Below are 22,811 nucleotides of genomic sequence, written 5' to 3'. Positions count from 1 at the left end.
CACATGCAGTACCACACTTGGCCCCAAACTGGGTTGCTACTGAACAGTCCCACCTGTGACAGACCCAAATACGGCACCTTTCTCCCCTAGCCTCATTACAAGTTGTAACATATATAAGACCTAACTGAATGGATTGTAACAGTGAGCTTCTTTTTACTCTATAGCTTCTAATGGTGTTGTAAGAGCCTCTCCTGTCTTGATTAGAGTTTTAGTATATATCAGAGGTAGGCAACCTATAGCACACGTGCCAAAGGTGGCATGTGAGCTGATTTTCAGTGGCAGTCAGGGCTCCAGTGCCTCCAGCAACGAACAGAGAGTTCATTTAACTTTAAATGAAGCTTCTTAAACATTTTAAAAACCTTATTTACTTTACATACAACAATAGTTTAGTTATATATTATAGACTTAGAGACCTTCTAAAAACGTTAAAATGTATTACTGGCACGCAAAACCTGAAATCAGAGTGAATAAATGAAGACTCGACACACCACTTCTGAAAGGTTGCCGACCCCTGGCATATATGGAACTTCCATCTTTCTGGCCCTGCTCACATTCACTTTTCATGATGTTAGGAAACAGTTTCTAAGAAAGCTCTTAAATATCATTTCAGCTAAAATGGTGCTGCCAGTTGGTGTACATGAAACATAATTTATTTAAAAGTTTGTTTTAAAAAAATGTTGTGTACACTGGCTGATATGGCCATGTTAGGTGAAACTAGTTTTCAGACCTGGCCCAACAAGACAAATGCCTTAGCTTTACTTTGTGATAGTTTAGTGATTTATTTTTCTTTAAACCAAAAGAGCTGAAAGTGCCTTTATTTATTTTAAATAAATTTTAGATTCCACAGACTACAGCAGAAAATCCTCAAGTCACATCCCTTTCCATGCCAACAGATTTTCATTGTTTCAGCTCATGAGTTACATTTAGCTTTAATGTTTCACTTGACATATATACGAGAATTAAAGTTGAAACCGAAGTGGATTTTAGTATTTGTACTAATTGTACAGCTGTGCTATTGGTGAGTTGTGTGTACTTGCCACTACCAGCAGAAGAGAGAAATAGCTAAGGAGGGAAGAATGTATTTGGGATCCACCCACATGATTTTACAGTTTTCTATTTTATCAGTTTTGTTTCTCTCTCTCTCTCAGTAGCTGCCATTATCTGGCAGGGTGACAGATAGAAGTACTTGTGGGAGGGATTTGGAAGTGCATTTTAAAATAATCAGTGAGACACATGCCCACTCAGAAGTTGAATAACACTGTTCCGTTCTCTTTTATTTTTACAGATCAGAACATCGCATACTCCATATTTAAAACGAGCAGTGAGAGAAGATGGATACTTTCTCAGACTTTACCACAAAGAACCTCTCCTCTTCAGCCAATATGTCGCATTCCCTGCCCAGCCATTTGGACTACCAATTCAATGTTACCAGCCGTTCTCCTTCCATGTCAATAAGCAGGCTTTTCCCAGCCCTGCTACAATGCTTTGGCATCATCCTATGTGGATATATAGCCGGAAGAGCCAACATCATCACATCAAGTCAGGCCAAAGGACTGGGAAATTTTGTCTCCTGTTTTGCACTTCCAGCTTTACTATTCAAAAACATGGTGGTACTTAATTTTTCCAATGTGAACTGGTCCTTCCTTTGCAGCATCCTGGTTGCCAAAGCTTCTGTATTTTTCTTAGTTTGTATTTTAACATTATTGGTAGCCAGTCCTGAAAGTCGATTTAGCAAAGCAGGACTGTTCCCTATTTTTGCTACACAAAGCAATGACTTTGCACTGGGATATCCTATAGGTAAGAAACTACTTATGCTTTCTTGTTTTTGTTAACTTCTGTGTTAAACATTATTTTTCCTTGTCCTAGGCATTTACTATATGCTGTGATTATACAGTCTTGTGCTTCTAAATTAGAGCTGTTTTACATTCTGCTGAACTGAAATCTTAGGTTGTATAAAACAGTTGTCAACGAACAAACATACGTTTACTTGTACAGACATTCTTATGACTTCGGATGTGTTGACTGGATGGCTCTGGGAATCAGGGTGGATTTGATTTAAATCAAAGTGATTTAAATCAAATTGATTTAGATCACTAGTCAGGAAGACTCGATTTAATCATGGATTTCTACATAGTGCATTCTTGTTGGGTGTTATAACCTTAATACATATTCTTCACAACACAGAGATAGATGTAGGTTTCATTTTTAGAAGGTACACACTGTACGTTTTTAAAGTGATTTATTTTGAAAACTTTTCAGATTAGTTTTACAGTTATATCAGAAAATGAATGATTGCTTGGTTATTTCATTTACCAAAGGTAATTGAAGCAGATATTTATGAAGTCATTGAGAGGTGAACTATCTCCAGTTCAACAGGTTAATCATTAATATTGGGAGGATTTCTTGCCATGCTGTGTTCGAAGGAGAACATCACCAGACAGGCATTTAAATTGTTTTATTTAACTAAAACATCAACATTATGTATTCTGGATTTTTTTTTTTCAACAGCAAGCATATGATATTTTAACAAAACAAGCATATGGATTTTTGAATTTAGTTAAACATTCAAGTTTTTTAAAATCAGGTTTGTTTTTGTTTTTCACTAAAATAGTTAAATGAAATATTTTTTATAAAAAAACAAAAATTAAATCGGCTATGTCAGCCAGGTCAACATGAGAAACTTAGAATATTGGCTTCTGCAGCTAACTCAGTCGTCTTCACCTTCATTTTCCTGTTTGTTCATAATCTGGAAAAGAAAAACAAGCTTTCCTGCTTTTTCAGGTCCCAAACAATTTCTTAGTTTGGAATGAATTAGTCCAAAGGAAGAAACTATTCTTTCTACACCAGCAGAAGAAGCTACTGCTGTTAAAAGTGACATTATCACTTCAACAGTCTCTGAATCCAAGTACTTAAGTGACTTCCACCAGTTCACTGGTGTGACTTTCTTTAAAACATCATCAGCAAACATATATTTCTTGACTGGTTCACCCTTAGCTCTGAAGTTTTATTATAGTTGGCATTATGGAGGGATGATTGCTGGATGTCCATGTCATAGCCAGCGCCTCCTCTTTAGCAGTTAAGGTTTGACCCTGGTACACAAGTATTGAGAATATTTGCAAGAAAATGAGCTGGAGATGATGCTTGTCCCATTTGGTTTTTTTAATGCTTGTAATTTAACTCAGTCATTGCATGTTTCTCTTTTTAAGATCTCACTCAGTTCCTTCTGGATTTCAACAGTATCCGCAATAAAACAGCTATTTTCCTGCATTTGTTCAAGGCTACAGAAATAGGCTTCAGGGCACTCAGCATGTGTTCAACATTTCTCTTAAGCCCAATGTTGAGAACTTTGGCTGTGACAATGCCATCTATTTTTTCATGATTTTGTTCACAAACTGTCATCAGATTAGGCCAGTTCTTGATATAGTGCTCAAAACAGTCCATTACTGAGTTCCATCGCACGTCTTGTGGGAGAGTTAGTTTGGTTCCTCCCACTTTTTTCAGAGCAGCTGCTGCAAAGTGGTTGTTATGGAAATATTTTGCAATTTCAACAACATTAGCCTTTATTTCTGGAACACTGAAGTTTTTGGCTAGGAAGTGCATCAAATGAGCACTGCAACAGTACGGTATTAGCTTGGGACTCTCTTCTAAATTTCTTCTCATCTTGGATACATTTGCAGCATTGTCTGTGACCAAGCTGCGTACTAGACATTTGAATTTTTTTCACATTTCGTTATAGCTTTTACTGCTAATTCTTGTAAGAGTTCTGCTGTGTGTGCATTTCCCGATGTACCAATTGTTTCTGAAGACATTCCCTTCTTCTGTTGTCACACAAGCACATACAGCAGGATCATTGTGGACGTTGCTCCACCCATCAAGGCTCAGGTTAACAATTTCACTCTCAAGACCTTTTGCACACTGCTCAATTACTCTTTCATACACTTTATCCAGCAATTTGCCTGCGACATCTGCTCTGTTGGGTGGACTGTATCCTGGTCTTGATGACTGAACCATGTTAATGAAGTGTGGGATCTCAATCATATGGAAAGGAGAGTTTGTTTCATAAAAAAACAGGCAATTTTTTCATCAATTACCTCGTTTTGTAGTCTGCTGGTTCTTATCACAAGCTTATGTATGATTGTTTCTGGATGATGGAGATTTTTTTTTTTTCTTTTTGCTACAGGTGATATACTGTGGCTATGTGACATACATGATGTGACTGAAACACTACCATTTGCAGAGAACTGTGAAACTATAGAAAATGATGGTGATCTTGAAGGTGGATAGTCTTCAGTATCCTGTATGCTGAGGATGGATTCTCTAAACAAAATAAGTCAATGCAGTTATTTAATTATCACCATACTGCTCATTTAGTATGTCTCATTGCATTCACTGACACTCAGCACTACTTTAAAGGTGAAATTATAAAAGGAAAATCTGCCTATTTCAGCTATTTATTTTTTATCACACCTGCATCTAAAATGATCGTACCATGGAGTAACAACTATATTTTTTGCTCAAACATGAGAATTCAAGAATAGTCGAGAAGGAAGACAGGCAGTCCTTAAGAAAGAAATATGAAATAAAAAAATTTACCAACCTGAAGATATTGCATGTTCAGATATGTTCCTTTCATCATCTTCAATGCAGTTTCCTCCTGAGAAGGAACACTTCTCATGATGTTGTTTCATTCAGGCAACTAGGCCTTGCATTTCTTTGTTGCACTGTTTACATTTTGCATGCATGCCTGTCTTACCCACAGGTAGAGGAACTTCATTAAAATATTCCCAAGCTGGGTCTCTTTTACAGCCTGCTGCCATTATAGGTTTTCCCTTCTAGTGAGAGAATGATATGGTCGATCTCAAATCAATGAAGGCTACACTCAAAATGACCTCAAGCCTTTTGGAATATGCTGCTCAAACAGTTTCACTTTTGTTTCTACTGCTTGTCCCTCCTTTCTCACATTTATCTCCAGACTTCTTCTCCTTGTCCAGATCTATTCTGCCCCCAGCAATCTTCTATTCATTGAACTTTTTGAAACTTTGCACTTTAGAGAGAGGTAAGGGATTGACTTTGTGTACACAAATTTGCAGAGGGACAATAGGGTTGAGGTCTGCTATTTCTCACCTTTATTTATTTATTTATTTATTTTAATATTTTTGTTGTTAACAAGCATGTTATCTCTGGAGAGACAAATCCACAGTTTGAGACCTGCAAAACTAAGCATCTCTAATGGTATCTTCTAGAGTGAGCACTGAGTCCCATTGGGTAGATAGAAAGATTAACCTAAATAATCTATACAGAAGCCCCTGGAACCCCATAAGATTGGGTCCCTAATCCATGAACTATTAGAAGTCATTTACAAATTTTTTCTTAAACATTACATGAATATGTTGTCTCATACTATAGAATTTATAATCCCTATTCCATGATCAGATATCTTTGAGCTATAATGTATCGTAATTAAAACTATCTTTAGATAGGTTTTTTTTCCTCAAAAAGTATTTTATCAAAAAATCCAATTTAAATAACAAAACCATTGATTTTTATCCACCCTACTGGGAATAGAGAATAGGATACAGAGTCTTTCAGCTGTAATTTGTCACTTTGCATCTACCCCAGGTATATGGAGACAAGAAGTTGCTATCATCTGTTAGCTGTTCGGTGGTCTACGTATAATGAGCTGGTGATCTTAGTTTGGTTTTCAGTGGACTGATGTCCACAGCCATGGTGGCAGTGTCTGCAGAGAAACCAAGAAATAAATAGCCTGGACTAACATGTCATGGACATAAGTGAGCCCTCTAAATCTGTGTGGGGGCACGTTAGCAGGGCAGTCTGAGGAATTTTGTGGTGTTGCTGCTGCTTGTGCTGTATTCCTTCTGTACATAAAGAGAGTATTTAATTCTCCAGAGGTATCAATCTGATGACAGTTGTGAGCAATAAACGCCCCTTAAATATTTTTTTTAAATAATCAAAATTGTTAGCTCTATGTGAAAACTTGCAAAAGTGTCCTAAAACTAGAAATATTTACTGTGTATGTAAGAGATGTAAAGCACTATACATTGCAGTACAAAACTCCCACAAAGATCTGACATCCCACCAACCTTCGCGCACAATTCTAGAAGACTTGACTGAAATAAGATGTCGCTGTCCTGTAGTTGTGGTGTTTGTTGCACTGTTGTCACAAAGTTATAGGTGGCTTTAAAGACTGGTCATTAATAACATTAGTTTTCTTTTTGTTTCAAAACCGTTTAGTGTTTCCAGAAATTGCAATACAGAATAAAATTCTTCTTATGAGTGGCTAATTAAGGGTTTACCACTCCCCTGGCAAAAATGCTGATTTCCAATCCAGGCTACTCGAGTCTCCCCATACTTTTAAACGCTGATGTTGCAACTTAATTGTACATTTATATAACACTTCAGGAGCTGCAATAGATGAGTTGCCTTGTACCTTCTTGGCTCTAGCTCTTGACTTAACATAAGGAAACCATCTAATGCAGGGGTAGGCAACCTATGGCACGTGTGCCAAAGGCGGCATGCTAGCTGATTTTCAGTGGCACTCACACTGCCCGGGTCCTGGCCACTGGTCTGGGGGGGCTCTGCATTTTAATTTAATTTTAAATGAAGCTTCTTAAACATTTTAAAAAACTTAGTTACTTTACATACAACAATAGTTTAGTTATATATTATAGACTTATAGAAAGAGACCTTCTAAAAACGTTAAAATGTATTACTGGCACGCGAAACCTTAAATTAGAGTGAATAAATGAAGACTCGGCACACCACTTCTGAAAGGTTGCCGACCCCTGATCTAATGTGTATGTTTCCATCTATTGTGGAGTTTGTTCAAGAAGATTTAAATCTGCTCAAATCAGAATTTAACTACACCTCTACCCCCAATATAATGCTGTTCTCGGGAGCCAAAAAATCTTACCGTGTTATAGGTGAAACCGCGTTATATCGAACTTGCTTTGATCTGCCAGAGCACGCAGCCCCGCCCCCCCGGAGCACTGCTTTACCGTGTTGTATCCAAATTCGTGTGATATCGGGGTAGAGGTGTATCTACTTGTTTGCATGCTGGCATCTTGATTTCTTAGCAAGTGATGGAGGAAAGTTGCATCTTTTGGACTCAGTTCTAATATGTGATCATCAAGCATGCATTGTCATATGTTCTGTAGGGGAAATGTCACTTTGTACATACATCAGATTTTGCATGGCTCATGGTACTGAGTGACCATATATTTCAAATCTGAGCTTCTTGGGACTTTTTCTGTGCCTTCAGCATCAAGTGTAACAAGAAATCTCTTCTCTTTTCTAGTAGGATCTAAAAAAAACCCAAAATGATTTCTTTCAAGAATACAACTTTTATTCTGTTTATTTTTTTGTTATTGCATCCCTGTTTTTAAATTTCAACAATATAAAAACATAGCCCACTCCTTCTCCTCCACTTTTGGTAGGCAGGCTTTTTGTAGTTTTTGTTGCTTGTTTGCTAATGTGCATTTAGTCACTTACAAAACTATTTACTATGTATCACAGCCCAAACATACCTGGAAAACTGGATTGTACAAATAATTGTGTGTGTTTACTTATAATGACCTGTAATGTGTTGTTAAAATTAACAGGAAAAACTGTGGCCATTTAAATAGCACTTAAAAGGTAAAGAGCACAATTTAAAAACCATACACTTACAGCTGAAATTTTTTTTTTGGCATGTCTGCACTTTACAATAGCAATTACTTAAAAGGACCCCTTCAGCATGAGCTCTGGTCAGTTTTAAAAATTAATCGAAAGCTACCTGTGAATTTCCATATTATTTTTTTAATTTTTATAACCATATTTTCCTATTTTTTAAATGTTTTTCTCTCCCTTGCTTTGGGTCTTTCATACAACACAAACAGGAAAAAGTGACAGACTGTACAGAAGAAACAGTGAAGCTGACTCGATACAAAGTGCTTCCAAATGCACCATGCAAACATACTGATTTTTGCCACCCAAACTTTCATTTATAATAACAGTAGATGTTGCTTTCTTTTAACAATGTTTAAAAAAAAAATCAAACATAAGTGTAATGTATGTGTTTTTAAGTTAAGGGTAACTACTTACATTTTCATAGAGCCTTTTTATGATACCTTGAAGTGCTCTACAATAAGCTTGAAATTAAAAAATGAAATCCATCTTGACACTATTTACTTAAAAGCCAGTGAAACCAAATGTCTACGTTTCTTGCACAGGAAAAGATATTCTTCATATCAATAGGTTCAAGAGTTTAACAGAGCAGTTTGCAAGCATGCACACAATTGGAGAATCTGTCTGACAGAATGTCAGACTTGGGCATCTAGAGCAAGTAATGTGTTGGAAGTGTGTGTTTGTGTATATACACCTCTACCCCGCTATAACGCTACCCGATATAACACGAATTAGGATATAACGCGGTAAAGCAGCACTCCGGAGGGGCGGGGCTGCTCACTCTGGCGGATCAAAGCAAGTTCGATATAACGCAGTTTCACCTATAACGCAGTAAGATTTTTTTATTTTATTTAATTTATTTTTTTTGGCTCCTGAGGACAGCATTATATCGAGGTAGAGGTGTATCTTGATTTTTAGTAAGGCTTTTGGAATAGTCCCACATGACATTCTCATGTGCAAATTAGGGAAATGTGGTCTAGATGAAATTACTGTAAGGTGGGTGCACAACTGGTTGAAAGACCATACTCAAAGAATAGCTATCAATGGTTTGCTGTCAGATTGGGAGGACATATCTAGTGGGGTCTCACAGGGTCAGTCCTGGGTCTGGAACTATTCAATATTGTCATTAGTAACTTTGATAATGGAGTAGGGAGTGTGCTTATGAAATTTGTGGATGACACTTAGCTGGGAGGAGTTGCAAGCACTTTGGATGACAGCATTAGAATTCAAAATGACTTTGACAAATTGGAGAATTGGTCTGAAATAAACAAAATGAAATTCAATAAAGGTCAAGTGCAAAGTAATTCACTTAGGAAGGAAAAATCAAATGCACGACTATAAAATGGGGGGGAAAACTGGCTAGGTGGTAGTACGGCTGAAAAGCATCTGTGGGTTTTAATGGATCATAAATTGAATATGACAATGTGATGTATTTGCTAAAAAGGCTGATATCTCTGGGGTATATTAACAAGAGTGTAAGACATGGAAGGCAATTGTCCCACACTACTTGGCACTGTGAGGCCTCAGCTGGAGTACTGTGTCCAATACATTTTAGGGCTGAACAAACTGGAGAGTCCAGAGCAAAGCAACAAAAATGAGAAAAGGTTAAGAAAATCTAACCTGTGAGGAAAGGCTAAAAAAACTGGGCATGTCCATGAGAAAAGAAGATTGAGAGGGAACCTGGTAAGTCTTCAAATATGTTAAGAGCTGTCTGTTATGGAGAACAATTGATCACTTTATGTCCACAGCAGGTAGAACAAGAAGTAGTTGGCTTAATCTGCAGCAGGGAAGATTTACGTTAGATATTAGGAAAAAAATTCTAACTATAAGGGTAGCTAACTCAGGAATAAGCTTCTAACGGAGATTGTGGAATCTCGCTCTCTCTCTCTCTCTTACTGTACCTATTTCTCTCTTCCTTCTTCAACAAACCCTAAAAAATACAAGTTCCATGAATATGGAAGAACTAATAGTACGTACAATTAAAATGCTTGCAAATCAAGTAAGAATATGTTCTTTGATGCAGTGTTATCGGCAGCCTCTACTGTAGATGCAGGAATGCAAATAGTAGGGGAGGGATAGCCCAGTGGTTTGAGCATTAGCCTGCTAAACCCAGCGTTGTGAGTTCAATCCTTGAGGGAGCCATTTAGGGAACTGGGGTAAAAATCTGTCTGGGGATTGGTTCTGCTTTGAGCAGGGGGTTGAACTAGATGACCTTTTGAGGTCCCTTCCAACCCTGATATTCTATGATTGTTAGACTGGCCTGTGGTATTTTCAGTATTCAACTGGGACAAGTAAACTAAGATTCTCTAAAGGTTTTGCAGTCTAATAATGTGTTGACTTAGCAAATCCAGATGGTTTCTGCCTTCAATGATTAAAATATAGAAATAAGGCATAATAGAGTACTTATAACTTGCCCTTTAAACTCTACTAATTACATAAGTACTGAGAGTAATGCTAAGTATGCCGAGTTATTGAGCTGTAAACAGAAAATGAAGTGTCTAACCAAGTGCTGTGAGGTAAATAGCTGAACAATGAGTCTTATAGGTGTGTGTTCATTTAGAGCCAGAAAGTCCTATTTTTTAATATGGCCTCACCCTCCCCACCCCCTCAGCAATAGTCTGATCCTTTTGACCTTGAAGGTGCTAGTCTGTTTATAAAATCAGACCTCTCCCTCCCCTGACTCAGCCTCTCTGAGCAGGAGGTTGTCACTATCCTTTATGAAATGCCCTTTGCATAGTTTGAAGTCTTTTACTATTCTAATCAATGCTATTGAGCAATCAGGTTGGGGTTCCCACTTTTTCCTCCTCTGTACCTTTATTTCTCCAAATACTACTTTGAAGGTAGATCCTCACAAATGGGAGCTTTCAGCCTACATTTGCAATCCCCTCCCTGCCTTCTGGATTGGTTCTTGTTGTTGTTAGAAGAAGTCCCTTTTAGAGATACTAATTGACCTATATTATAATGTTTGCTCTCCCTAACCAAAGGGATAACCTAGTAAACAGCTAGTTGTCTGCTCTGCCGGCCCGCGGGACTGCCCCCCTGCGGCACTGCAGGCCCCGGGCCGCTCTCCAGAAGCGGCTGGCCCCCAGGCAGGGGGACAGAGGGCTCTGTGCATTGCTCTTGCCTCCAGGCACTGCCCCCCGCAGCTCCCATTGGCTGGGAACAGGGAACCGCGGCCAATGAGGGTTTTGGGGGAGGTACCTGGAGGCGCAGCAAAGGCAGCACACACGGAGCCCTTCACCCCCTCCTCCCCCAGGGGCTGCAGCGCTTCCTGGAGCAGTGCAGGGCCGGGGACAGGGAAGGCAGGCAGGGAGTCTGCTGTGGCCCCAGTGCGCCCCGCTGCCACTCTGGAGCCCGAAGCCCTCCTGCACCCCACCCCCCAACTCTCTGCCCTAAGTCCACTGCCTGCACTTCACACCCCTCCTGCACCCCAACCTCCTGCCCTGAGCCCCCTGCTGCACCCCTGTGCACCCCAACCCCCTGTCCTGAGCCCCCTCATACACCGTGCACCTCTCCTCTGCCCCAGTCCCTTGCCCTGAGCCCCTTCCTGCACACCGCACTCCCTCCCACATCCCAACCCCCTGCCCCGGCCCTGCATACAATTTCCCCACCCAGACGTGGCCCTCGGCCCAAAAAGTTTGCCCACCCCTGGATTAAAAGGACATAATGTCTTTGTTCCGAGTGCTCCCGTGGCTTATAGGTTTACAAAACAGAAGTAGAATAAATTTTTAAAAAACGGTCTAATTGTTTTCATTGCTGCTGTAGGTAGTAGTGAAATTGTCAAGAGTTGTGTCAACTTATGCAGCTACTTGTCTTGGTAAAATTTATGAACAGCAGTGGAGGCACTCTCGGGGAGCTAGTCACAAGGGAGGCTGAAGGAGGAGGGCAGATGAAAGTAGTTGGCGTTTTTAATCACTGCCTTTGAACCAGGCAGGAGGTTGGTGGAAATGTAAAGTAGTGGAGCCTCTCCCCTCTTGCCTTTCATAGCAGCTAAGAAGTTCTGAGGGGCTGTGGGGAGGGGAGAGAGAGAGCAAGCTTCTAGCTACTGCAGGTAGGCACTGGCATTTCACATATGACGCAGGCTGGTGCACAAGATGGCACCAAAGACAGCCCTCTCCCACTTGTTTGCAGGGTTGGGCTTCTCACTGGGGCTGTGTCCCTGGATCTCATTTTTGGAGCTCCCAACCCTACTTCTGGCTAGCAGGTCTAATCCTTCCATTAGCAGATGTCTAAAAGTTTAACAAGCCCTAGGCCAGGTATGCATTAGGAGTGCTCTGCTGCTATAGTTATACTGCTATACTCTACTAGAGACTGACTGGCACAGCTATGTCATTCACTAAGCATACCTCATCACACTGTGGCTGACATAGCTATGCCAGCAAAAGTTTGTAGTGTAGACCTGGCCCTAGTTAAATGTCAGTTTGCACCAATGCTTTGGCTTACTAAGGCCTGGTCTGCACTTAAAATTTGTTTGACCTATCTACATTGCTCAGGGATGTGAAAAATTTCACACCCTATGTGTTGAAATTAGGTTGACTTAACCCCCGTTGTAGGCACAGCGAGATTGTCAGAAGAATTCTTCCATCAGTGTAGCTACCACCTCTTGGAGAGGTGGAGTAACTACAAAGATGGAAACAACCCTTCGATCGATGTAGGAAGTGTCTACACTATGGCTACAGTGGTAGCGCAGCATATCCTAATAACTTGCACTTTTTTCACTGCTTTCATCCAAGGTTCTGAAAGTATTTTACTGGTTATTTTACAGTGCCCAGAAGTGTGCTAGGCATCTGCAGAATATACAGAAGCTACAGACTCTGCTCTGAAGACGTGACATAATAAAAGGGTTGGGAAGGATTGCTAAAGCTACAGTGTATATGAACCTTTAACTAATTATTTGACAGCAATCCTGTGAGGATACAAATCATACACCCTTTATACTGATGTGTAAAGTGAGTCACAAAGTGGTTAATGGCCTGATCTTTAGAATTCAATGAGAGCTGTGTGTGCTCAGTACCTTTGAAGTGGGAGCCCTAAGTGGTTTATTCAAGGCCACACCAAATTGTTGTCAATGGAAACAGAACCTAAGATGCCTAAATTCCAGCTCCTGACCTGAGTAGTCCCAGAACACGAACACTGCTTATTTGTTTTGCACTAATTTATCTTTTAATTTATTATATGGAGTGCCATAAAGTGAGCATAAATACACCATGATGAATTACACCTGTCATATCCACTGGGTACATTTCAAAGAGATCTAAAAGACTTGTAAGAAGAAAAACAATTTGCAAATTGGACTCTTACACAAACTGTGCTATTAATATGCAATGACTCTCCCATGATTCTGGAATGTGCAGCAAAAACAATTTCTTTTATCTGAAATGCTGAACAATCTACAGTAGAGGGTATATGATGGTATTGTTTTGGTGTTGTACAGCAATATTAGAACCCTGTTTCAAAATGAATCATTCTGTCAGCTGGCCCTTGGGGTATTCATAGTACAGTAAAGCAACATGGGTTAGTTAATCTTTTATCATGTTTATTATTTTCAATGCATATCTATGGTCTAATGGCAATTAACCAGGCATTTCTTTATATCTTCACTGTCATCTTGCACTAGTTGTAAGTATTCAACTGTTAATTAGGCTAATATGGTTAGTATGAACGTCTTTTTGTATATTTGAGAGACAATCATTCATTTTAATATTAAATCATATATTTTTGTTAAAGTATTGTCAATAATCATTTTCCATTTCCTGTTTTCTAGTTGAAGCTTTATATCAAACCACTTACCCAGAATATCTCCAATACATTTACTTAGTGGCTCCAATATCTCTTATGATGCTAAACCCAATTGGGTTTATCTTCTGTGAAATCCAGAAATGGCGAGATAATCGCAGTATGTTGCACAACAAAATGAAAATAGTGGGACTCGGTCTCCTTCGAGTGTTGCAGAACCCAATAGTATTCATGGTCTTCATAGGAATTGCCTCAAATTTTATTCTTGGCCAGAAGATTCCAGTATATCTTGAAAATTTCCTTGATGGACTAGCTAGTTCATTTTCTGGCTCAGCACTTTTTTACCTTGGACTCAGCATGGTGGGACAAATAAAAAAACTGACCAAGAATGCGTTTGTTGCACTGATTCTTCTCATCACAGCTAAACTGTAAGTTTGAGGTGTTTACTTTTGTATTTACATGTTTCAATATTTTTTGTATATCTCAACATTTAGAAAAGCATTAAATAGACAGTCAATATTACTAATACTTATCCATATCTCTGGCAACTAATATCTTATATTCTTAAAACTTACTTTTTCATTCCAAACTGCTTGGTTAGTTTTTGTATTTTGCTTAGCTTAAACAATGAAACTAAACTGGTGAGCTTTATTCGTTCCTATTTGCTTTTGAGTCATTTTAACGTCTTGTGCTACAATATTTAAATTCCCCAAATAATTTTGGATTAAATTATTTTTAAAACCCACTTCTGTTCACATTAGACTATAAAACTGTTTATTTAAATCTAAATTTTGAGTATCAGTAGATGATAGTTTCCCTTTAAAGTTCAGCCAATTTGCCAGTGAAGTAACTTCTGCCATCTCTCTGCACTGACTAAATAAAGATAAATGTTCTTATTGCTGAACTGTGCACTCTTTGCTTGCTGTGAAGCTACAATTCACATCACAGTATTACTGCTCTGATATAGTCAAAGACAGGGGTGGCTCCAGGCACCAGCGCACCAAGCGCGTGCCTGGGACGGCAAGCTGCGGGGGGGCGGCCTGCTGGTCGCCGTGAGGGCGGCAGTCAGGCTGCCTTCGGCGGCATGCCTGCAGGAGATCCGCCAGTCCCACAGCTTCGGCGGCAGTTCGGCGACCGGTACGCCGAAGGCGCGGGACCAGCGGACTCCTGCAAGCATGCTGCCGAAGGCTGCCTCACTGCCGTGCTTGGGGCAGCAAAATACATAGAGCTGCCTCTGGTCAAAGAAATATAAACATCATCTGAAGAGGAGCTTAGATGTTGGCAGAGTAAAAATAATTAACATGCATAACCCAGATCAGTGATAGTGAAGTTGTGAATTGGACACATGAAAAGAATATGAAAGAAAATTAATTGATGTCCATGCTATTTTTTGTTTAATACTAGGCCTATATACATCTGTGTGGATTTTTTGCCCCATTCCCTCTCTTCCCCCCACCCCCACCCCCATCCAAAAAAGATGGTGTCTTGACACAGCATTGTTAAGGGAAACTTCCCCTTCCTCCCCCCCTTGCTTGGAAAATCATGGCCAATATTTCCCAACCTAGATGCCTAAAGATAGGCTCAGAATTCTATGTTTAGGGACTTGCCTGACTTTCAAAGGTGGTGAGTGAGCACCTGCAGCTACCAATGAATTCAGGTGGCATTTGTGGATGCTCAGCACCTCTGAAAATCAAGTAAATTTTTATTTACATATCTTAACAAGGAGTTAGGAGACTAACTCTAGGCAATCACCTTTTGGTCTTTGACTTTGCACAAAAAGCAGCTCCGCATATTATGACAAAATAGGCTTATACCCTAAAGCAGTGGTCTCCAACCTTTTTATGCCCAAGATCACTTTTTGAATCTAAGGGCAACTCAGGATCTACCCCGCCCCAATCACTCCATTTCCGCCCCCCCCCCCCACCCTCACTCACTTTCACCGGGCTGGGGGTAGACGGGGGGTGCGGGCTGTAAGCTGGGGCCAAGGGGTTTGCAGTGTGAGTGGGGGCTCTGGGCTGAGCCTGGGGCAGGGGGTTGTGGTGCAAGCTCTAGGAGGGGGTTTGTGTGCAGTAGGGGGCCCTGGGCTGGGGCAGAGTGTTGTGGTGCAGCAGGGGGTACAGGGTGATGGCTCCGGGAGGGGGCTCAGGGATGGGGATTGGGGTGCGGCCTCCCACCGGGCAGCACTTGCCTCTGGTGGCTCCCAATCGGCGGCGGGTGCAGCGAGGTTAAGGCAAGCTCCCTGCTTACCCCGGCCTCACACCACTCCCGGAAGGGGCCAACATGCCCCTGCGGCCCCTGGAGCGGGGTGGGAGGAGGGGGGCACATGGCTCCGTGTGCTGCTCCTCTCTGCAAGCACCGTCCCCATAGCTTTCCCGGCCGATGGGAGTTGTTGGGGCGGTGCTCGCAGGCAGGAGCAGCGTGCGGAGAGAGACTGCGGGCTGCAGTGGCCGCTTCCGGGAGCGGTGTGGGGTTGGGGTAGGCAGGGAGTCTGCATTAGTGGGCAGCCATATTGCTGGAGATCGCGATCGACTGGGAGATCCTCTAGGATCGACCAGTTGATCGCGATCCGACCAGTTGGTGACAACTGTCCTAAAGAGATTCTAGTTCTCAGTGCAACTTATAAAAAAATTATTTGAGAGTTAGTCAGTTTTAAATTGTCTCTGATGTTTGGTGACTAAATAGGAAGGTTTACTGTGTAGTCGGTGAATGCTGTTTCAGTTTTGCAAGAAGAACTCCGCTAAGCTCAAAGAATCTCAGCTCACCACATAGAAGACTTTCCCACTTACACTAGATGCTTGCTGTTTGTTTTGTTCTTTTTAAGAAGGGGCAGGATACCCAAAATTGTTTAACCTGAATATTTGTAGCTTTGTTTTGTTTGTAAAGTTCATGCTCACCAATGGACTCTTAGAGCAAGCTGTTCAAACATGCATGATTGCCCACTTCTTTATTCTGCATCCTGTGGGATTTCCCCCAGGAGCAGTTGTCACTATATGGCATTTTTCCTTCAGTTAGCAGAGCAAAGTATGTGTAGGCTTTCTCAGTCTACTGCAATTTTGCTGATCTATGGACTGTTTGGGAGATGACAAGGATGCTAAAAATAGCAGAGCTCTCACTTGCCTCTGTGACACAGCATCTCCAAAATCATGCCAGGAACTAGATTGTTTTCAGATGCTCCATCTGGCTGCCTGACATGTGGAAATTTTTTTCTGACTTGGTTATCTCAAACAAGATTCTGGATAAGATTCTGATCTCGATTGTGCTCGTACAAAATTCATATTGACTGGCTTGAAAACCAGAGAAAATTATTTTCAAAGATTTATATGGTGACTCTGAGGGTATGTCTACGCTACGGGATTAATCCGAATTTACAGAATTCGAATTTTGGAAACAGATTGTATAAAGTCGAATGTATGCGGCCACACTAAGCACATTAATTCGGCGGTGTGCGTCCATCTACCGGGGCTAGCGTTGATTTCCGGAGCGTTGCACTGTGGGTAGCTATCCCATACCTATCCCATAGTTCCCGCAGTCTCCTCCGCCCATTGGAATTCTGAGTTGAGATCCCAATGCCTGATGGGGCCAAAAACATTGTCGCAGGTGGTTCTGGGTACATCCTCCCCCTCTCTTCAGGGAAGCAAAGGCAGACAAACGTTTCGTGCCTTTTTCCTGGGTGAACAGTGCAGATGCCATACCACGGCAAGCATGGAGCCCGCTCAGCTCAAAACAGCAGTCATGAACATTGTAAACACCTCGCACGTTATTGTGCAGTTTATGCTGAACCAGAACCTGCAAAACCAGGTGGCAAGGAGTAGGCTGCGGCGGCGAGAGTGATGAGGACATGGATGTGGAATTCTATCAAACCGCGGGCCCCGGCGCTTTGGAGATCATGCTGTTAATGGGGCAGGTTATAGCCGTGGAACACCGATTCTGGGCCCGGGAAACAAGCACAGACTGGTGGGACCGCATAGTGTTGCAGGTGTGGGACGATTCCCAGTGGCTGCGAAACTTTCGCATGTGTAAGGGCACTTTCATGGAACTTTGCGACTTGCTTTCCCCTGCCCTGAAGCACCAGAATACCAAGATGAGAGCAGCCCTCACAGTTGAGAAGCAAATGGCGATAGCCCTGTGGAAGCTTGCAAGGCCAGACAGCTACCGGTCAGTCGGGAATCAATTTGGAGTGGGCAAATCTACTGTGGGGGCTGCTGTGATGCAAGTAGCCAAAGCCATCGCTGAGCTGCTGCTACGAAAGGTAGTGACTCTGGGAAATGTGCAGGTCATAGTGGATGGCTTTGCTGCAATGGGATTCCCTAACTGTGGTGGGGCGATAGATGGAACCCATATCCCTATCTTGGCACCGGAGCCTGGACAGGAGTCAGGACATTTAAAAGGTCGCTGGCGCTCGTTACTGACTCGCTCAGACCTCAGCCAAACCAATATCCCCATTGTTATTGCTGCTTGCTGTGTGCTCCACAATCTCTGTGAGAGTAAGGGGGAGACCTTTATGGCGGGGTGGGAGGCTGAGGCAAATCGCCTGACTGTGATTATGTGCAGCCAGACACCAGGGCGATTAGAAGATCACACCAGGAAGCGCTGCGCATCAGAGAAGCTTTGAAAACCAGTTTCATGACTGGCCAAGCTACGGTGTGAAAGTTCTGTTTGTTGAAAACCCGCCCCCTTGATTAACTCATTCCCTGTAAGCAAACCACCCTCCCCCCTTAAATCACAGCTTGCTTTTAAAGGAAATAAAGTCACTATCGTTTAAAAATCATGTATTCTTTATTAATTGATTATAAACATAGGGAGAGAACCGACAAGGTAGCCCGAGTGGGGTTTGGGAGGAGGATAGGAGGGAAGTAAAAGGCCACTGAAAAAAGTCAATATAATGACAGCCTTTTGGTTGGGCTGTCCACTGGGGTGGACTGAGAGGGTGCACGGAGGGAGGTTATACAGCGGCTGCAGCAGCACTCTGTTATCCTGCTGCCGTTCCTGAAGCTCCACCAGACACCGGAGCATGTCCGTTTGATCACGCAGCAGCCCCAGCATTGCAGCCTGCCACCTCTCATCTCGAGCGTCCCTCATGACCTCATGTTCACTGGCATCTTTCCTGTACTTAGATAACGTGTCCTTCCACTCATTCAAATGAGCTCTTTCATTGCAGGTGCATTCCATTATTTCCGAGAACATCTCGTCTCGCATTCTCTTTCTCCGCCGCCTTATCTGAGATAGCCTTCGGGATGGAGGAGGGAGGCTTGAAAAATTTGCAGCTGCTGGAGGGATGGAAAAAAGGAGAGAAGTTTTAAAAAAGATACATTTTACAGAACAATGCTTACACTCTTTCACGGTGAACAACACTATTCACATTACATAGCACATGTGATTTCAGTACAAGGTCGCATTTTCCATCTTAATATTGAGTGCCTGTGGCTTTGATATTAGAGATCACAGACGCAGGTCCGGGCAACAGAATTCGGCTTGCATGCGGTCATGGTAAGCCATTGTCTTTCGGCTTCTGCGCCCTCCTTTCCCACATACCAAGCAAAGCCCGTTGACTGCTGCGGTTTTCCTGTTAACCTTCAGCAGCAGAAAACAAACTAACCCCCCTCCCCAATCCAATTCTCTGGGATGATCGCTTTATCACTCCCCCCCACCGTGTGGCTGGTATCAGGGAAGAACCCTGCTAGCCAAACGTGAAAAGCTCAGCGCCAATTCCCCCTTCCTCCCCCCTCCTCCCCCCCCGCGCTTGGCTAACTGCAGGGAAATATTTCTTTTCAGCCACAGGCAAACAGCCCAGTAGGTTGGGCCATCTCTGTCCCATTAATTAAATTCCCGTATTTCAACCAGGTTACCATGAGCGATATCACTCTCCTGAGGATTACACAATGAGATAAAGAACAGATGTTGCTTGAATGCCAGCAAACACCGCGACCATACGCTGCCAGGCTTTGTCATGCAATGATACCAGATTACTTGCTACTAGCATGGTGTGGTCAAGTGTCCTACCATGGAGAAGAGAATAAGGCTGCACTGCCCGGAAACCTTCTGCAAAGGCTTTTGCTTCATGGAGCTGTCCCTGGAGGATTTCCGCTTCATCCCCAGACACGTTAACAGACTTTTCCAGTAGCTGTACTGGCCGCGAATGCATCCCAAGTCCTCAGGGCAAATTTATCATTAAAAAACGCTTGCTTTTAAACCATGTCTTTATATTTTAAAAGGTAAACTCCCCTGAGGTCCCTTCCATGGGGTCATGGTCTTGGGTACTGGCTTGGGAGGGTACTTCAGTCAGGCTGAGAAAAAGATCCTGGCTGTTGGGGAGAACGGAGTGCTGTGTGCTCTCCGCAAGCTCATCTTCCTCCTCCTCCTCCTCCCCGTCCTCATCAGCCACACCAGAGGATTCTGCGATTACCCTCGCCTCGGAATCCACGGTCAGAGGTGGGGTAGTGATGGCGGCCCCCCCTAGAATTGCATGCAGCTCAGCGTAGAAGCAGCATGTCTGCGGCGCTGACCCGGAGCGGCCGTTTGCCTCCTTTGTTTTCTGATAGGCTTGTCTGAGCTCCTTGACTTTCACACGGCACTGCTCTGAGTCCCTATTGTGGCCTCTCTCCATCATGCCCTTGGAGATTTTTTCAAAAGTTTTGGCATTTCGTCTTTTCGAACGAAGTTCTGTTAGCACTGAATCCTCTCCCCATATAGCGATCAGATCCAGTACCTCCTGTACGGTCCATGCTGGTGCTCTTTTTCAATTATTGGCCTGCATGGTTACCTGTGCTAATGAGCTCTCTGTGGTCACCTGTGCTCTCCTGTGCTGGGCAAACAGGAAATAAAATTCAAATGTTCGCGGGGCTTTTCCTGTCTACCTGGCCAGTGCATCCAGTTCAGATTGCTGTCCAGAGCGGTCACAATGGTGCACTGTGGGATAGCTCCCGGAGGTCAATACCATCGAAATGCGACCACACTAACCCTAATTCGAAATTACAATATCGATTTCGGCGCTACTCTGCTCGTCGGGGAGGAGTACAGAAATCGATTTTAAGAGCCCTTTATTTCGAAATAAATGGCTTTGTTGTGTGGACAGGTGCAGGGTTTATTCGATTTAACGTTGCTAAATTCGAATTAAACTCATAGTGTAGACCAGGCCTCAGATTGGAATCTACTTCTGTCTGTATTAGTTCATGCTGCAGTAGTTAGCAGGTATCTAAACTTACTGTTGGAGTTCTATTATATATTTCTTTGAACATGATTTTGTGCATACATACCATTGTATCCAGTTGCTGAAAGTGAGGTTCCTCTTTTCTTTGTATATTTAATACTGTTATTCAGACACGCCTGAAATTTCCCCTTTTGAGGTGAAAGCAATGCAGGGAAATGTCACTTAAGTGAGTAATGTGTACTCATTTTTTCTTTCCTTTTCAGACTGATGATGCCACTTTTCTGTAGAGAGATGGTGGAATTGTTGGACAAGAACGACAGCTTAGTCAACCACACCAGTTTATCGAACTATGCATTTCTCTATGGAGTCTTTCCAGCAGCACCTGGCGTGGCTATCTTTGCAAACCAGTTCAATATGGAAGTAGAGATTGTATGTGCCTGACATTTAGCAAACTCCGCACTAATTTTGATTTTAATTTTACTGAACTAATATTTTTAATACAAACTTTTGAGAAAGTTAAGTTTTCATAATATAGACACATCTGGGTCTCTTATGCTCCCCAGGGATCAAAATATGAATTACATTTCAAATTAACAATTAAACCATGCAATTTTTTTCTGCTTTCTGTTTCAAGTGTTCACATAAGACAGATTTTTTTTTAAACCTAAGATCCTATTCCTAGAGTCTAGATTAAGAAAAATATGTGGACTGAAATAACTTAAAGCATAAGGAAAATTCTATATGCTCCTGTTGAAGCCAATGGAAATTTTATCACTTGCTTCAGTGGGAGCTGAATTAGGTCACTGCTATGAGCTTTTGAAAATCCCACCTAGAGTGACTCTCCCGTTTGGTTAAACCTTATGATAAAAACATGTAGTTCTTGTTCCTTATCCAGAGGACACTGCTCCAATTTACCTGTTGGATTTATTAAAAATAACTCTTAAACAGAAGCGATGTTTTATGAAGTGAGACAAATTCTTACAGGTATTCCCCATACGCTTCAGGGTGGAAAGTCCAAGTAGCCAGGGTGCATCATGTTTATTACCAGACCCAGCAAATGGCTCCTATCCACAGCTTCCCATATAGACTATTCAAGATGCTGAGAGAGAGAGACTCTGGGGAATAGACTATATATGGAGCTCCTGCTGCCTTGAATATGGGCACACATTGATGCTGCTTTTTTAGCAGCATTTTGGAGTGGCATTTCACATAGTTCCAGAATCTGGCCCTATATACATGTGCATTTGTAACTGTTTGATTGTTTTCAATATTCCTTCTAGGCAAAATAATATTAAAACATTTGTCTTAATTTTTTAGAAGAACTACACAGATTTTTGCAAAAATATACAAGAAAGATACAATAACGAAGCATTGTAGGCTGAATTTTGTGTCTACCAACCTTGGCAATGTCCCTTTTTTAGTCAGAGGGCTGGTGTGTCTCCACTGCTTCCGCCGTGTGAATTCTGAAAGCAAGGAAGCCATGGAAAATCAAAATATAAGTAACTTATAAACACATCCAGGCTTTTTTTCCCTTCTTGAATTTGAGTGACAGAAAATGCACATCTGCACAACCAAATTTTGTTAATGTAAAACATAAAGCTGTGCATTGGAGGGAGAGACTAAGCTGTGACACACAGCACTGTACTGCGTGCGCCCAGTCCTGTACTGGAGTCATCGGGATTACTCGTGTGAGAATGCACTGTTAATTTATGAGAATTTGCAGAGAGGGCTCCCAAATGGACGTTGTTTTTGATTACGCTCGTTACAAGATGTTCATCTTATTCTTAACTGTCTGCAAAAAATGGATGTATTTCCTTCAATTCATAGCCCAAATTCTAGTTGATCTTCTAACTATGCAATACATTGACTTCAGTAGAATTCCATATGGTATTTAAGACCAGGGTAGAATTTTGCCCATAGTGTATTTCGTAAAAACATAATTTAACTAGAGATTTGATATCTTCTCCACTGTCTCCTCTTTATTTCTCTTTGCAGATTACCTCAGGAATGGTGATAAGCACATTTGTGTCTGCTCCTATCATGTATGTTTCTGCTTGGCTATTGACCATTCCATCTATGGATCCAAGCCCACTGGCATCTGCAATCCAAAACGTTAGCTTTGATATAAGTATTGTCAGTCTCGTCTCCCTGGTAAGTATTGATAATACAGTAAGGCGAAGAAAATACCAAAACCACATTAAGTGGCAGTAAGGTAGTGACAAACAACAAGCCAGGTAATTGAAAG

General features: G+C 41.9%; 1 protein-coding gene across 3 annotated transcripts in view; it reads left to right on the top strand.

Annotated features, from left to right (window-relative positions):
• The window catches only part of GPR155 (G protein-coupled receptor 155), a 55,019-nt gene that overhangs the window by 10,142 nt on the left and 22,066 nt on the right, over positions 1–22,811 (top strand). For 2 of the 3 annotated variants that reach the window (XM_005300426.5, XM_005300425.4), the window contains exons 2-5: positions 1,286–1,797; positions 13,448–13,847; positions 20,830–20,995; positions 22,562–22,717. In XM_005300426.5, the coding sequence (XP_005300483.2) occupies positions 1,332–1,797; positions 13,448–13,847; positions 20,830–20,995; positions 22,562–22,717 (1,188 nt within the window). In that variant the 5' untranslated portion in view covers positions 1,286–1,331. Of the gene's footprint in view, positions 1–1,285; positions 1,798–13,447; positions 13,848–20,829; positions 20,996–22,561; positions 22,718–22,811 lie in introns of those variants that run through there. The other variant, XM_042860723.2, reaches the window with a different exon arrangement.

This window comes from Chrysemys picta, chromosome 11 (genome assembly GCF_011386835.1).
Source record: "Chrysemys picta bellii isolate R12L10 chromosome 11, ASM1138683v2, whole genome shotgun sequence".
NCBI classification, from domain to species: Eukaryota; Metazoa; Chordata; order Testudines; family Emydidae; genus Chrysemys; species Chrysemys picta.
This window is presented reverse-complemented; position numbering and strand designations above follow the sequence as displayed.